The following is an 18418-nucleotide window of genomic DNA, read 5'->3' on the forward strand; positions in this document are numbered from 1 at the left end:
CGCAATAAAAGACAGAAGATATGTCCTGTTTATTTTTCCTGGCTGTGTGCCCTCCCAATGGCAAAATCTTTCCTGGCAAATTTCCTATTGATGGCCAAAGTTATGTTTACATTGAGGGGAAAAAATGAATAATGCTAACAAAACTGCAATTGAGGAAAGTTTTGCTCTCCAAAGTCGACATAAAGAAAGAAAAAATATTCGTTTTTTAATGCTGACAGCCATTGTTAGTAGACAAGTTCACTTGTCCAATTGTCTTTGTGCTTTTAAGATGTGTCTACCATGGACAGAGGCAAGTGGTACATCTGTCATGAATCCAGCGCTCTGTTTGTGATGTGTTTTAGGATCATGTGAGGGAAACTATGTCTCACAGTTATGTCATTGAAATGAGGATGAAAAAGTTAATGTTCTGGTGCTTAGTCAGCGGCACACAGAAGTGAACTCTGACTGTGGAGTTAAAACAGTCCAATTGCAGTCACATTTATGTCTTTTTGCACACTCTGGTGGAAGACTTTTGAGTCCTGTCATGAATCCTCTGTATACAACAGAGGTTTTGGTATACAACATTGGTTTCTGATGTTGAGAGAAGAACTAAGTGATCTTTTGCTTCTCTATGTGTAGGGTGTGCAATGAACTGTTTGTAAATGCTTGCTGTATATACATTTGTGCTGCAACTTGAGTGCCATGCATGATCCAAGTCAAGAGGCGACACATTTCTGGGGGAGATAAGTTGCTGCACTCAATTCAAAGCAATGTTGTGGGAGGAAAGGGATGAAAATCCTTATATAGATACAATTCCTGCATTCTGTAATTCAGAACACAATGCACTGACTGTAACTAGCCAGCAGAAATGAACTTGTGGGCCCAGCACTGATTGTGGCAGTGAGAACATTGGCATGCTGTCATGAATCCTACTCTAAGCTAGATATGATAATGACTTGCATGGCCAGTTTTATCTGGGCACAATTCACACTAGTAGCAGAGCAAACCCTGAACACTCTGACCCAGTGTGGAGGCGAACTTTGCCATGAATGCACTGGGACAATTCAGCCAATCGCCTGACTGTCTAGTCTTATAATTCACCAATGGGAGACCTCTGTCTCCCAATGGAACAAGCGGTGTGGGAATGTGGTCAGTTGTGAAATTTGCAGAGCCTAAATCTGACCTAATCAAGATGAAACCTCATGTATGGTTAAATGCATACAGTGTTAGTTGGCCAAGCACTTGCATATAGCATGCTGAGGCAAAATACACATCTGCTAATTTGTATCTCCTTTTGCATTGAACACTATGGCTGCTAGTTATTGTATTGTGCTCAAAGGATATTGCAAGAGATCTATATAGTGTCATACATTTTGCTTTTGGTAAAAAAAAAAAAAACGCCCAAAGACAGACTGATTCTAAGCCCTTTGACATTAAAAAAAAGAGTTTTTTTGATTCATTTTCCACTTTCCATTTCCATTTTCACTTTTGAAAATTACACACTACTCTGGAAAAAAACAAAAGCCCTGGTGTGCATGGATTTAGGTGGATGAATTGCAGGAGTTTAGGAAGTGCAGTTGGCTGAGGGCACATGCTGTGGCCAATCAGCTGCCCGGTTTAAGGGTTTCGACAATGGGGCTTGTTACCTGTGATCCCTGTATGAAGTGGAAGAGATGAATGGTCAGTGTATGTATGTGTATGCATGCATGTAATGATATGCAAATGGTGGAAGCATGTGAACATACTCCCCAAAGAAACAAAAGAAAGACACAGAGCATCTTCCTTTTTCCATTCTTTTTTGTTACAGTGAGTGTTCCCCCTCACTTGGTGGGGGCCAGTGTGTCAGGACCATCGAATCTCCAGTGTGGAAAACTACAGTAGAAGCAATGAGAGAACCCTCCAGTGGACCACATGTGGCCCAGTGTAGACAGCCGTGAATGGCCCAATGTTATGGTCCCTTCTGGCACTGGCCCTTAGTGGGTCGGTGCCGTGGGGTTCTACTGTCACCGATGTGAAAATCTGGCCCGGTGAAGTCTGGCTGTGTTGAAGCTATGCTATGGCTGCCTTTGAAGCCTGTCCTCATTAGGCTAAAGCTATACAGCACGCATGACTTCAAAGGTATTGCACCGGACCAATGCTGTGAGGTCCCTCTGGGGCGTCCTGTGCTGGGCCGATGTTGCGGGGACCTTGTGTCCCAGAAGTGGAAAAATGCAGAGGCCCAATTAAGCCTCTTTATTTGGGGCCAATAAGTTTGCCCACAGCAGCCCCTTCTGCGGGCCCATACGTCCCTGCTTGCGGGGGACCTGCACGTTAACAAATCAAAGCAGAGCAAAGCTACCGTGAAAAGATCTGTCCCAAAATGGAGCCAAGAAACAAAAAGCTTTTCCATCCCACTGAATTCTCATTCAGTCCGGTGAAAAGAGGGGTGCTCTCCCCTTCATTCATTTTTCTGAAGCATGGTGTTGGCTAAACTGAGTCAGAGATCACTCGGTCAGAACTGCCTTCCTAACCGGCATTGAAACACTGGACCGCACAGAGCTGTCGACACTCCTACACAGCTGCCTTTTGGTGAATGACCTGATGCCCGTGCCGTGAAGTTTTCTCCAATGGTGCTGTCTTCCCTGTGAGAATGGGGGAGGGGGCAGCAGGAAGTAGGTGGCCAACTCAGGATTCCTCTTGACTAAGAGGCGTGTTATTTGCTGGTGTCTCGCAGGACACAGAGGAAATCTGGTATTCATGTCTGCTGGGGAGAGCACACAGGGCCCTGACCAATGGGAGCTGGCATAAAGCCTGGACAGCACTGTGCAATGGCCAGCACTAAACCACAGTGTTCCTCTCTCAGGGCAGCGTGTCGTCTCTGTCCTTCCTGTCAGGGGGAGAGGGGGATAGGAGATCGAGATGGAGAGAAAGACAGAGAAAGAAGATGACAGATAGAGACAGAGTGGGAAGGAGAGACAGACGGGGGATAGGGAGGGTGACAGATGTTAGCTTATAGTATGTTTTCAATGTATGTGGATTTATAATAATGGCAATGACTGATTTACTCATTATCAAAAAGGGCAAATAAAATGAATAACTAATTTTGTCAGTCATTGGTAAGGTAGCAACTTATTCCCATTGCTTGACACTGTAAATAATTGCCTTGGAGGACTGTTTGAAAGGCTTTTTAGTTTTTTTATCCAATTAGAATCTGAGAGTGTTAACTACATGGATTTCAATTTGTTGTTGTTTCAATATAAAACATGAGTTTTGGTAGTTATTTATCTATTAGTAATGCGACATGCGCGCTAGCCTGCTAGCTTGTTAACCTTGCTTAACAACAATAAAGACGAGGTAGCACCAGTAACAACCTTAGCTTGTAATGTGATATTTGATGGCTGATAAGCACTATTAAACATTCCAATTAAGGGTAAATAGCAAAAGAAAATATCTCTAGAATTACCTTGGAACAGATGTAGAGGAGTTTTGCTGAAATGCTTTGTTGTCTTTCCCGGATTCAACTGTGAATGCAGTCTTCCACACAGCTCAATCCACTGCAAACATTTCTCTAAATTTCTTCAAACAACACCCTTCCCAAACTCTGGGTACCCTGAGTCACTTTTGCAAGCATCCCAGCACACTTATCAAACACTTTTTCTGATGAGAAGTTATGCCTTGGTCTTTCACTTTTTTTGACCATGACCAAGGGGAAGCTTAACAGCTAAGCATTCTGATTGGAGAAATGCTGTATGTGGGCAGGGCTTTGAAAAGGGTCATTTATGTTGTCCCCAATTCATGATAGAGGACAAAGCAATGGCATTCTTAAATACATATTTCCTGAAATGACATGTCATTTTAAATATATTCTAAAAAAAGAAAAATTAATGTTCTTGAAGCCCGCTTTGTGTCCTCGGCTTGACATCTTCCGCGATTTATGTGTTCGCGGGTATGCTTGGTCAACATGTGGTTGGGCATGGTGTCCAGCTTGAAGCCGATGTCCCATAAATAATGTAGTTGCTGGTCCCTCATGAATTAATAATGCGACGTCAGCGGACTTCTACCTCACTGCCACGTCACTAGAGTGCCCACTCTCAGGTTCCCTTTTTACAGCACTGGTCTTACCACTCTAATATTACACAGACTCAATTCTGGATTGGTCACATTTGGTAACGAATAACAATTGTGTGCTGATGGGAGATAAACAGGATATCAGTGTTTACCAAATTTTTTTCTGAAAACCCAAGACCCATCCTTCAAAGATTGTCATGGTATCATCACTTCACTTTTTCCTACTTAACTAGGAAAGCTAAGCTTCTATATGCATTTCTCGTCTCAGACAGAACAATAGGTCAAGCACGTATCCAGAACATGGCTGAATACTTCGCACAGCTGTCCTGGTTAGAATGTCAGACTAGCTAATAGCTGCATGACAGAAGTGAGCAGTGAGTCAGAGTCACATGTTGAATCATTTGGTTGAAGTGTTACATCCAAATATAGCTCTCTTTATAACGGCTGACCAGGTGCCAAAACTAGAAGAGTATGTCATAGGGGTTCTGATGTGGTATAGCAGACTGAGCAAAGAGTAGATAATGCGGCTCCAATTTCTCCATTATTTTTTTTTTTCACCAAATTCTTGCCATACTGAAGGCTTGCATTATTGAACGCAGAATGATATAATAGACGAGTTGCAATCAACCATCATTACAACTTGAAACAAACACTACATCAGTGGAGTCACACAATAAAAGCACAGGCAAGTGTGTCAAACATCTTTATATTGTTTGTCACAGATTTTTTTCAGCTTGCAGAAAAGATTGAAATACAATTGAAAAGAATACATTTTTACTGGGTATTGTGGTGAACTGCAGATGAATTCCCTTTTGACAGAAGAGAGATCCCTTTAGAGATGTATAGGTCGGTTTTAATTGAGCACCTTCCGTATCATTGAACTATTTGTACATTTCTTTCAAAGCTTCAGCAACAAGCAAACAATACTTATAATAGACAATAAATACTGTACAATAATATATCTAATACCAGTTTTTACAAAATATCACAAAAAGGTCATGCTAAACCATACTTGCTTTTAGCATTTTTTGTATGTGATCCCTTTACAATAACAACACAAACACAAATTACAAAATGTTGGTACAATATATATTTATATATACCATATATTTATCCATATATTTTTTAAAATAAAGTGCCATTCTTAAAAATGTGATCTGCAAAATGTGAGACGTTACCGCACACATTTTTAAAGTTTTCCTGAAAAGAAGTTTGTGACGTAAACTTTCAACTTGAACTCAGCTGTGCACATAGCACAGAGGCCATGTTTTACAGAGGCAACACAAAAAGTTTCAGAGTTGAGAAACAGGGAATTAACTAATTATCAGTTATACACACTTAAATAATTTGCCCAAAAGAAGCACCACAAATGTTTTTTATATCTTAAATATATCATAACTATACGTTGTTTCATTGTTCCTTAGCCTTTGTAGATTACGGTTTATAAACTAACAAGTCCTGAATTTCACAACTCCTTGTTTTAATGTCTATTGAAAGTCACACTGGTAAGCGTTACCTGCTTGGACATGTGGCTATGTGAAACATGACACAGTTCCACTTGGACTTCTGTACAGGGCAGAAAAAGAACCACCATCCACCTCCAATTCACACCTCAGCAAGAGAAATAAGGACTTTAGCCATTTGAATGCTGTCAAACAAGAGCAAGTATAAATGTGTACGATGTAGGACAGATGTCTTCACTACAATCCCAGACGCTTTTCTGGGTTTGCGGTTCTGGAGAACAGAAACACCAGCCCTCTTAGGAGAGACAGCATGAGGCCTTCTCTAGGGGAAAGGGGGAAAGGGTTACAAAACAGTCGCTTTTGGAGAACACCGGCCATCACTGAAACCTGTCACTATATGCGGGGAGAGCAATGTCTCTTTCCCCCCTACGCAGCTTAATCCCTCGCTCTGAAACTTGAAGTAAAAGTTCACTCTCAGTGTTGAAGTCAGCGTTAGAGTCATCTCAAAATCAGTGTTCGAATCAAGAATCAAAGGTATCAAAGTCATTTTCTGAGTCAGAGTTAGTTGTCACAGAGCTGGAGTCACTGTTGGAGCTATCTCTAAGTCAGTGTTGGAGTCTGACTTATCAGAGTCAGTGTAACAGTTAGAGTCAGTCATCACAGGGTCAGTGTTGGAGTCAGAGTTGGAGTTATCTCAGAGTCAGTGTTAAGAGTTAGCCACATTTTTCCCATTGTCCAGCATGCCACATGTAACACATCTAATTTCAAACCCGATGCCCCAGTTACACAAACAAACACACGAGAAAAACAAAACCACATTTGATCTTGCTGGAACGAACTCTGCTTGGACTGGAGCAGAGCCAGGGGGGCTTTAGGTCTGGGACAACCAAGCTAGCATTCTGTTCGAATTCATTGAAATTTTAGCAGTTTAACCGGAAATTCCTTTCATAGAACTTCAGGGTCTCTGAAAAAAAAAAAAGCAGAAAGCGAAAAGGCCCATATGAATCAAATAAATACAGGGCCTGTGTTCAAGAGAATGCACCTATCCCTCTCACCTCCAGAACCTGGTGCAGCAGCACACATACACAAATATGGAGAGAGACCATCTGGGAAGCACCTTACATGTTGTCTGTTCCTGGGTTGTTAACCAGTATCACACATTTATTGAACATTACTAAGGTGCTGAGCCCCCAAACAAGTCCAACATATCTGATAAAATCAGTCTTGTATAGATCCGCACCATAGTCTTTCCAATAGAATCAAATGAGGGGAAATATGGTGCCACTGTCAGCCACAATAGAGCTCGAACACAGACACAAAAGCCTTCAGCAAGACACAGCACTTTCACGTACACAGACAACAGCAAAGGTCTGGTCCCATGCTGGATGATGTTGAGGTTGGTAAGCATTCGGAGAGCGTTATGCTGTGTAAGTGTGTATATATGTGTGTGTGTGTGTGTTTGTGTGTGTGTGTGTGCTTGTTTTCCTGTCCTGTGCTGCATTCGCCTTGTAGGACAGCAGACGCGGGTAGGCTTGGTTGCGGTTCTGGTCTGGTTCGCTCCGAGCGGGCTCAGTACTCGCGGGCCTCCTCCAGCTCGTTCATGAAGACGTCCTGGTGGGGGTTCTCCGTGCAGCGCCGGCCGTTGTTGGGCGGCCGGACGGCGTGGAAGCGAGTCCAGTCCCCCTTGCAGAGGATCCAGGGCAGGATGTCCACCTTGAAGTGCAGCTCGGGGGAGAACTCGGTGCTGATGAGGTCGGGCGTGCCCGCCCCTTTCCCGCGCGTGATCAGCCGCAGGCGGTCGTCATAGCAGCAGTGCTGGGCCGCCAGGGTGCCGCTGTCGACGGCCAGCGAGGAGCGCACGCAGAATCGCGCCGTGGGCTTGTAGATGTCCAGCCGCTCCTTCTGGGAGCTGGCGTCGCGCCAGCGGTAGGTCTTCCGCAGGGTGTCGTCGAAGATGTCCACGGAGCCGTAGGCCACCTCCGAGGGGAAGGCGCAAGGGCAGCTGGGCAGCTCCGTCAGCACCTGCTGGAGGTAGCGCTGCAGGAAGTCGCTCTTGCAGTTCAGCCATTTTTCACAGCTGTCCACATCTGTGAAGGATTATTTTCAGATCACAGATCAGATCATGATTTGACTACTAAACAGGAACAGGAAAGCAGAACTTAAAGTGGAATTATATGGATGTGTTCCACGCAGTGGGCAGCAGTGTGGCTTAGTGGTAAGGAACACAGCTGTAAGTAAAACTGCTGGTTCTTCACTTGGACGCTACTGTTGTACTCTTGGGCAAGGTGCTTAACTCAAATTCCCTAAATAAATATCCAACAGATAGATGAATAACTTTTTTTTTAAGTAAGCTATGCACGGTGATCTGGATAAAAGCATCTGCTAAACAATTATTACACAATTCAAAATTCATTTTCTAAAACGTTCATAACAAAATAAGTGCTTATGAGAGCACATTTCATAGTTACAATGTGTTATAGTAGATACAATTTGAAAGAAAGAGGAAGATCCTTTGGTTATGGAAAAAAATCACACATAATGACACACTTGAATAAAGAAATTAGTCTCGAGAAGGTGGAAAAACTCACATAACTAATTCTTTAGTGAAGAAAAAAGTGTAAAATGTCCATAAAGACAAGAAAATCCAATGGACTTTTTGGTATGAAAGTTGCAAAAGACACATTCAGTCATAATGTCATCAATTATGAACAGCTGAAGGAGAGGACAGCAGGCTTTGATGTACAGCCACATGTTTTGGCACCCTCTTAAGAGGGCCCTGTTCTGCTTTAGGTATGACAGCGCCCCCTACAGATTGTGTTACAGAAGCAACGCTTCTACACATTGGTGGTCACCTATAGTCTGCATGCAATTTGAGGCGAGATGCTTCACAGAAAGACACTGCACCTACCTGCGCTCAAAATCTCTGTGCCATTCTCTGTCTCATAAGGAATCAGCTCCGTAACAGCATTCGTGTCATCTACATGGTCAGCCAAAGGAAACGAGACACGGAGGTTATGACTGATGCAGTGCATTGAGTGAAAGAGATAAGCATACAGACTATGGTCAATTACTGAGATATTGTAGTTTATGATGGATATTCAGACATTTTATTGAAAGATGGAGATTACTGTGATTAGTTTAAATGGAGATTAGCAAGATGTTTTACAGAGATGGAAATTACTGAGACGTTTTAGGATTAAATGGAGATTTGTAAAATGTAAAATGTGAGCAAAAATGAGCCGAACAATGAGATTAACAAAACATTTTAGTGAAAGAATGAGTGAGATGTTTTAGTGAAAGATGGAGATGAGTGAAAGCAGTTTGAGAAGCTAGGCAGGTGAGAGGCGGAGTCCAGACAGAAGCGTCACCTGGACATCGCTGAACGTCACAGGTCTTGGTCTCTGTCGCTATGCAGGAGTAGCCGCATGAACGGGTGCGCTTCTGGTTGCCTTGACCACAGGTGGCGCTGCACGGTGACCAGATGCTCCACTCCTCTTCGTCCTCATCTTCTGAGAAGACCAAGAGCACGAAGTTAAAATGGTGACGTTCAGCCATTAAAGGGTCAGCTCCACTTTCATCCAAGACTAGCTGTCTTCAGCTGGTAGGTGTGGTATACAATAATGCTACAGTCACAAATGAGTTAAGAGGATCAGATCAGGTCTAATCAGATCAGGTCAATTCAGTCCAGAATAGATCAGGTTATATCTAACTTAGTTAAACAGTTTAACAAGACTCTGAAGAGAAAAAAAAATGTAAAGAGGCTGACAAGGGTGTAGAGAAAGTCTCCACTCCATACAAAAAATTAACCTTCAATCATGGTGCAGTTTGCTCGCTAGTACACTATTTGGCATTTTGGCAGGACTAGTGTGTGAGCTGATGGGACAACAACTGCAGAAGCAGACACCTTGCCTTGGAAGGGCAATTTATCTCCACCACCTCGAACCTAAAGTCAGCTCTCTTCCATCGGCTCCAACCTACAGCCTACTCTCCCCTTAGCACCTCCAATCTAGTCTCCTCTTATGCATGAACTCCAACCTACAGTCCGCTGCACTAAACCAACTCCAACCTACAGTCTACTGTCCTCCACCAACTCCAACCTACAGTCTGCTGCACTAAGCCAACTCCAACCTACAGTCTACTGTCCTTCACTAACTCCAAGCTACAGTCTACTGTCCTCCACCAACTCCAACCTACAGTCTACTGTCCTTCACTAACTCCAACCTACAGGCTACTGTCCTTCACTAACTCCAACCTACAGTCTACTGTCCTCCACCAACTCCAACCTACAGTCTACTGTCCTTCACTAACTCCAACCTACAGTCTACTGTCCTCCACCAACTCCAACCTACAGTCTACTGTCCTCCACCAACTCCAACCTACAGTCTACTGTCCTTCACTAACTCCAACCTACAGTCTACTGTCCTCCACCAACTCCAACCTACAGTCTACTGTCCTTCACTAACTCCAACCTACAGTCTACTGTCCTCCACCAACTCCAACCTACAGTCTGCTGCACTAAACCAACTCCAAGCTACAGTCTACTGTCCTTCACCAACTCCAACCTACAGTCTACTGTCCTTCACTAACTCCAACCTACAGTCTACTGTCCTTCACTAACTCCAACCTACAGTCTACTGTCTTCCACCAACTCCAAGCTACAGTCTACTGTCCTTCACTAACTCCAACCTACAGGCTATGCTCTACCTCCAACTTCACCCTACACTCCTCCGCTCGTACAGTCAAACTCTCCTTCTCCAGCTTGAACCTACAGTCTACAGTCTTTCACCAACTCTAACCTACAGTCTCCTCTTCACCAACTGCATCTTACAGTCTGTTTTCCTACACCTACTCCAACCTACAGTCTCCTCTTTTATCTGCAAAATGCTTTATTTCCAAACAGACAGTATAATGGAAGCATTTTTGACTCAGTACAAGCCTAAGGGCATCTGGAACCAGTCAAAGCTTTGTTCTGATTCTGTTTGCTTCACGTAATTCAGCATCCAGTTATTATTAAAGCATTTATTCAGTTCATAGGGACGATGCTGCCCAGCTGTCGAGAGCTCGATATCCAAAAAGCCTCCAGTCCTCCAGGACCCCGTCAAACAGCGCTGGAAGTCATATCTGCTTATCTCTCTGCATATCAAATGCATTTTCTAAAAGCTTTAAAACGTGTGTAAGAGGAGTGCTTACACAATGAGAGCAGCTCCAGCACTGTATGCCAATTTTGTGCGGAATGCGAGCGCTGGCCGAAAGTAATGATGGATCCAGCTTCTGTAATGTCGCCATGACACACGGGCATTGTGTTCATGTTTATATGAAAAATTCTACCATGGGAATGCTGACCTGCATCTACATTGCCTGTGGCTGTATGAGACTAACCCAACCATCCATTCAGTTCTAAAACCGGGATTATTACAGCAGGGAGAATGGCATGAAGATTAGAGATGTATGTCATATTTTAAAACAAAAAAAGACACTAATGGTGTATGGAATAGAAGCATCTACACTGTGTTATATTCTCGTCAGACAGAATGTCTCCCTTAGTCCTTGGTGTGGCTGCCAGTCTGCCATGTTGGTCACATTGGAGCAGACTCTCAGAAGAAACATAATTATAGGAAAAGGCAAAGCTGCAATAAAAGCTTTATGTTCTCCAGGCTTTCAGCCTCTCCACTTATGAGACACTGTCCCTTCCACTCTGCCACAAATGTAATTCATTTGCACACACTTGTGTGTGAGCATGTTCATGCGTTGCAGTGACACTTACAGCGTACTCTCATTCATTTTGCAATCATACCCAGAATTCCCCTGGGATGGAAAATGGCAGAAACCAATTTGTAGTGACTCTGTTTTTATTATCTCGGGCTACTGGACCGTGAGCCGCAACAAAGCAATAGAGACGCGGTGTTTGCAAGCGCGATCAACCCCCACAACCACTGTAGCTCTGTGGGCCACTCTGGATGAAAGTTTCTCCCTGGCTGACCAACCTAGTAGCTGAAGTCTATAAATATAATGCAGTGTTTTGCAGTAGAGATATAAAACATAAAGAACACATGGCTGCGTATGTCTTCGTGTGTGACTAACGCAGAAAAAGGAAAATGATCTCTAGCACTGTGCAGAGTCTTAGAGCCTACTGCCCACGTGTCTTGTGGTGAAAGTATTTATAAAGACTCAGAGAAACTGGAATTTTGTTGGAGAATACTGCACCACATTGTTAGAGACCTGTGGCAGTGATGGTGCTGCTTGGCAGTGGGTACAGATGGCAAGGACTGACCCCAGGAAAGAACATGATCTATAAAATTGTTAATGACAATGTGTATAATAAATCAGTGAACGTGATCAAACAAAATGAACTTTAAACCATATAATCTCTGTAAGCTCCTTCTTCAGACAAAGATTTTAATGCTTGTATTTTCCCTTAATGAGTGCGGGGCGAAGTATAGGCTAGCAGAATTATGCGGGCTGGATTTTCCAGTTTAGCACCCCTTTTAATTTTGTCTGCTGTTAATAAAACTGCACAGCCAGAAGGCACGATGCGCTTTTCCCACCAGAGAGAGAGAGAAAAAGAGTGCCGTAATTTTGTGCGCGGCCCTTTAAAGGCCCAGGAATTCTTGAAACGGCTCAAAAAGAATGGGCTGCACAGAGCCGAGCGCTGCCAGGATCTGGGGGCTGGAACGAGAAGAATAGCTGAGGCTTCAACTGTCCGCCCCGGTCAGCCACTGCTCCTAATCTGTCCTCTAATTGAACACAAATATGAGCTGTTTATCCCCAAGACCCGCCCCATGCCGCTATTAGCGGGCGACTCAGCCGGCACTTCAAAGGGGCAGTGTCAACTTCAAACGGGATGCGTACAATGCCCTGACGGTCGAGTGCGCTCTCTCTCTCTCTCTCTCTCTCCCTCTCTCTCTCGCTCTCTCTCACTCAGAGACTAATGCAGAGCAGCAAAACCTCATTCTCTCTTCCTATCTGTGGCTCTCGCTTTCTCTCCCCCCTTTCTCTCACTCCCCCCACTTTTTTTTCCCCCTCTCTCTCCCTCGCCCCTTCCCCAACTCACTCTCCTGCACTCTCCATCACTCAAACCCTCTTTCTCTCACTCCACTGCTCTTTCTCCCCTCTTTGTACATTCCTGTCTTTTCCTTTCAGCAATGGCATTTTGTGTGTGATGGGCATGTAGAAATCACCCTAACACGCTGGTGTGGGAACAGCGGTCAGTTGTCTCCCTCTGATGTTAATGACTGAGCCGGAGAGGCTGCTAAAGGAGGTCTGTTATCCCCCCTGTCCCAGAGCTGTGACTGTGAGGGGGAATGCTGACTCAGGAGGGCATCTCAGACTGACCTGCAGCGGTAAAAAGCATAAAATGTGGAGAGAGAGATAGAAGGAAGCCCCAAGAAATGGCAAAGAGAGCAAGGGGAAAGGAAGAGAGGGAGCAAAGGAGGAGAGAAAGGGGGAGGGAGGAGAGAGGCCTGAAAGAAGCTGGGGCAGGGGGGAGGAGTTTGCTGTCTGCTTACCGTAGCTGTCCTTGGGCTCCCACCCCTTGTTCCACTGTCTGTCCCAGTCTCCGCCCACCCCGCTCAGGGCCGACTCCTCGCCGTCGTACTCCAGCGTGTAGTCCTCCGCCGTGTCCTCCAGGCTCATGCGGCCCGTCCCGTCCTCGCCGGAGTCCGAGTACCCCCAGAACAGGGGCCAGAACAGCTTCCTGTTCCCCACCCAGAGCTCGGACGAGCGCGGCCGGTCCCTGCGGCTCTCGAGCAGCTCCATCCCGTTGTCCGTCTGGGGCTCGTCCACGACCTCGATGGTCACCTGCAGGAAAGGGGAGATGGGTCACATTGCAACGGAGGAGCTCTCAATTGGCGTCGTGTGAACAACACCTGATTCCAATGACACGTATAGCACCTCATCCTGTTGGTCTTCTCCACCCTTCTTCAAAACTTATGCAGTAGTGCTTTGGTAGTGCTGATAGTTTTACAGTGCACATGGGTTTGGCTATAGACAAGTTGCTACTGAAACTATTGCCAAGGGCCATATAATTTGCAAGTCACTACCCCCCCCCCCCCCCCATGACAATACTGCCAGAAATGCCTGTATAAGAGGCATGATTTTGGCCATCACAGTACAATGCTGGCAGCCACAGGAAGGATGAGAGGGGGGAATTAAAAATGTTGTAGAGTTCTGTTTTCAACCAGAAAGTCATACATATATGTTTGTAGCAGCCTGATTTCTGCAGCGTCTACACAGGTGAAGCATGACTCCAAGACAGGAAGCTCTGATTTATGAACATTGCAGACTACACACTTTATGTATGAAGCTGAAGAGATTCTTTGAAAATCTCACTGTATACTGCACACCACGAAGCTGCTATAATGCATTCTGGATCTTAACCTATGAGATCAATCCACTTCCTATAATATCAAACAGGCACAGGGGAAAAGCATTTTGTGACAGCGACCATGTGCTGCTTGTGAGCAGGAATGCGTGAATCTTGCATATTAAATTCTGTTAGCCACATTTTGACACTCAGTCTAAAACTGGGTAATTGCCAATATAAAGTTAACCTGAAAAGTTTTAAGTTTTGCACAGAGGGAGGTTATTACAGCAGCCACTGAGCCCAGAGGAAAGATTTGTCTGTTACTATCTGTGTCTATTTCATATGGGTTCTAATTCTCACTGTGTCTCACAATGTTGTTTGTAAATATTTGACATAAAATATCTATATCTACAAAAATATCATATCTACAAACTATAGCTTATTTGGTTTTGTTTTACACATTTATACAGCCAGTTATCTATGGAAATGATTCAGGAGAACTACTTGGTTCAGAGATCTGAACCTGCAATGTTCTAGGTAAGACCAATTTCAATATACTAGTCAGTAAAACTGAAAATGTTCCTTTTGTAGGCAAACCTCTTTCCCCTTTGGAATACTCTGGTGTACCATCCCAAATGGTCAACAACAACACTCACAGTAATGCCACCATCCCAGCTATGCTTGCCCCCCTTTTCAGAGGTCAAGACAAACAAGTGAGCATTTCACGTTTGCGTGCAGTTTGGGTTCCCCTCGCCCTACCTGAATGTTGGGATTCTGGGAGCTGAGGTCTGCACTGGTGAGGTCCGGAAAGTTCTTGAGGTCCAGGAGGAAGGGCTGGGTTTCTTCCTCAGGCTCGGGTTTGGGCAGAACCCCTGCCGGCCGCTGGTGGGGCCACCTCCTCTTGTGGCGGTGCAGGGTGGAAAGGGCGCTCTGCACCTGGTTTTGCTGCTGGAGGACACCCAGCCCCTGGTGGACACCCTTGGTGGGAGTTTGGGCTTGCGTTTGCTGAAAAAAAAACACAATACAAACAGACACATCAGACCGTGGACTAAACCATGAAAGACATGGGGCCGTGAAGAGAGGCACTTTATTTTAACTCCTCAGTATCACACATTTCCAGAAAATGTACCTTATGGCTCATGTTTGTGGTCTGTGGCACTCACAGCCAGTCTGCACACATATACATGCTGTTGTGCCACAGATAGACAGGAGCCTCACAGAACCTTATCTAAAGCCTGGCGACTGAAGCCCCTTTTCAGTCCCCTGGTTACATAAGTGCCTATTAAAGTGCTGTGCGACCCACAATCAAATTCCAGCTCTTCTTCATCTCACAGATGAAAAAAAAATATGCACGGTCACTGATGTGCTGATTTAGCTTTTTCTTTTCTTGCTGCAGCAGTGTTGCTTAATTTTGCTACTGTGTCAGAATATACACCAACCCTGACTCAGTATTCATTACATTAATATTATCAATCACCTGCCAGAGAAGCCATACAGGTGCCATACTAAGCTTACATCATACATGCTCTGATATCGAATTTTACAGCTTGGGATTTAATGAGACAGTTAAGGCTAAAAACCTTGCGTAAAGGTAGAACTGCAATGAATCGATGGCGAGTCAGGTCCAGCATTTCTGCTTCTACCGCGCCTCCAGAGATGTCCCGCACTGTTCTTTCCCTGCGGCTGGCTTCATTTCGCGGCTCCTTTTGATGCCGCGCGCTGCGCCTCATTTGGTGGCCTCGTCTGATCTTATCTGTCCGCATTAACGGGACAAACACCCACTGTGTTCTGCCTTAGCCAGGGAGATGGGGCAGAGACCCTAAGAGGCAACAATGCTGAAAGACTCCCAAAGACAATTCGACGTCCTAGCGGCCATTCAGAATCCCACCCGCTGACCCCAGCACCACTCGGAGCTGCGGGGAACAGCGACACTAATGCCTCCGCTATATTTGGAAACAGATTTCTCTGCCGCCTTCACATTAAATTACTTTCCTGCCCTGAGACGGACAGAAAATGGGATCCATTATTGTAGAAAACTTAATGGCCATTCATAATTTCATTAAATACACGGGTCAGATTTTTCACTGAGAAGCGGAAAAGCCAAGTTCCCCCTACTGCTTTGTATTTATAACTGTATCAGATCCCTGTACTATTATTTATCCGCTTGGCAAAGGGTCTTATCCAGGGCAAATTACACTGCGTACATGCATGTATTTTATGCAATATCCACGTACAGGTGGTTATCTACGATACGTTATCACGTTATCACATATGGATGGGTATCACTTCAAAAGGATTTCGTTCTTGGCTGGGATACCCACAAACCTGAGTTCAGATCACATTTATTATGTGATCAATACCAATCATCCTCTGCTGACTGGAACATTGAATTATCTCTTAATGTCCCTAGTTAAGGAGAGGATAACAAGCTGGTGAGGGAAAGCTTTTGCTGCCGTTTTCACTCAAATTTGCAATCTGGACACAGAATCTGATGGTCATGCTACGTGAATTACAATATTCCTCTCGTTACATCAGAGCAACCGTGTACAAAGACCAGTAGTATTGTAGGGACATTTCTGTATGTCAGTCATACTGTCCAGCGGTAGCGTACCGCGCTTTGGAATACTGACTCCAAAACTATCGCAAAACAAACAGAAATATAGATTTGCACTGCATTTACAATTATCCAGCCCTCGCAGTCCTTGTCTAGACCTGCATACGCGTAGCCTACTTATTCAACAAGAAAACGTAGGTTAATCATTGTGGCTTCTCTTGTGTGGCACTAGATACGGTTTAATAAGTAAAGCCGTTGCTTTACTTACTGATACCACACGTAGTAATTTACGCATTTGAAGTGTCTTTTATTTATTTATACATAACGCGTTATATCACACCTAGTCTGTCATAAAGCAATGTAAGCGCATGTAACATGTTTACCTGTTTGATAAACTACTGCCCTTCATAACTCAGCAAAGTGGATGTGAGTGGTCTTTGTAACGCACCTACACTAATGAATATAGCTGGAATAAAGTTTCACTGGGAGGAAGAGCGACTAACCATCCAACATTCAAAGACTCGCGTGGACCTAAGAAAAACAGTAATTCAGGTATTCCACTACTTTGGTCTGCAGACGTTAAGTGTACGAATATAGAAGAAAACTTGACCTATATCAAACAGCACGCACTTGTACGTGTGCATGTGGCTGAAATAGTGTTGAATGATAAGCAGTGCTCCATTACGAATAAACTTCACTTGCAAGGTTATGACCAATACGCGCTGTTACACATTCAAAAGAAAGACAAGTGGACCAGCGGTTCAATTCTGACTTACCTCCAAAAACACACCGCTCCTGAGTTGTGGAGGACTGTTCATGTGCTGTTTAGCCGGGAACCCGGTGACAAACACCAAAATAGGTGTCACTGAGGCTAACCACAGAACCAGCGCAATTGCCCGGACTTTTATCATTCTTTCAAAAAATCAAGAAGCTCGCCTACAAGTGATGTCTCTTCGCGTACTCGAACCAGTCCTATGCGAGTTTGTACCAGTAGTTTGATATCTTCAGAGCTGTTACTAGTCCCTGTTCTTTTTTTGCAAAGATAACGCTGATGGGGTTTCCAAACCTTCGGGCGCGTTTTGTCCTCCACACTTCCGTGGCTTCGTTGCTTGTGGCAGTTCTTGATCTCGGTTGAGGACGCAGTAACATAAGAGAGTATTTTGTCGGTTTTCAACAGGTGGCGAAATAGATCTTTCAGATCTTTCGCTCAGGTGTGCGTTCAATTCTCATGTGCTAACAGCTTGCGCTTTCTCTCCATCGCAAGCGCCCTGGAGATAAGTCCAATTAACTCTTGCGCTGTTATTTGCCGATTTTGTGTCAGTTTATTCCCATATCATAATCTCGACGATCTTAATAATACGGCTGTCTCGAGCGGTCTATGGCGCTGTTTGAAGCCCCAAGCCGCTGTTGCAAGTTTGGCTTTAAGTACAGTATGTCACAAGAACGCCTTACCCACGCACTCCTTTTATGTCCGACAGGCGCACTTTTATGCAACTACCTTACAGAGCGCGGTATTACTAAGCATGGGCTGTTCTTGCCAGGGCATGTGACATCTAGACTTTAAACTGGACGCAACATACTCTTAACCTCATTTTTGTATCCAGAATCCATCTGACAAACCTCTCCTAACTGGTTCCAGAGGTTTAGATGACTCGCTTTGTCTTCACTGTCCTCTCTTTCAAGACACACTGTCGGTCCCCTCTTGCGCTCTTTCGAGTTGTGACAGAAGTCCAAAGCGCTGGACATCGTCTCCGCGAGACTGCGTGACGCTGGGGAGGAGGATCTCAAACAGTAGCCGCGCAATGAAACGAAAAATAAAAGGCCCGAATGAACGAATTGTCCAGTGGGGAGGACGGGAAATGGGACAATTAGCGAGAAAAATGGTGAGGCCGACAGCAGGACAGCAAAGAGAGCAAATGTTAACAGTTGCATTATTCAAGGGAATTGCGCAAAGACGCACCAAAGCAACGGATTCCTTTTGGCTAGTATGAGGTACCTTACTCTCACAAACTGGCTGGACTGGAAATACATTTCTTAGACCTATTCTTATTAACAGTGTGGAACAATGGAATT

The 18418-nt window shown here is 44.6% G+C and overlaps 1 protein-coding gene across 1 annotated transcript; it reads right to left on the minus strand.

The window, feature by feature from the left end:
* Positions 1 to 7058: 7058 nt before the first annotated feature.
* Positions 7059 to 18376, minus strand: LOC118791835 (isthmin-2-like). The gene is made up of 6 exons (XM_036549316.1): positions 18347 to 18376; positions 14551 to 14796; positions 12995 to 13286; positions 8858 to 8998; positions 8398 to 8466; positions 7059 to 7576 (listed from the first exon to the last, which is right to left on the minus strand). Exons 1-6 carry the CDS (start codon positions 18374 to 18376, stop codon positions 7059 to 7061), a joined length of 1296 nt encoding a protein of 431 aa, XP_036405209.1.
* Positions 18377 to 18418: the final 42 nt, after the last annotated feature.

The sequence above is a fragment of the Megalops cyprinoides genome, chromosome 17, assembly GCF_013368585.1.
Source record: "Megalops cyprinoides isolate fMegCyp1 chromosome 17, fMegCyp1.pri, whole genome shotgun sequence".
Lineage (NCBI taxonomy): Eukaryota > Metazoa > Chordata > Actinopteri > Elopiformes > Megalopidae > Megalops > Megalops cyprinoides.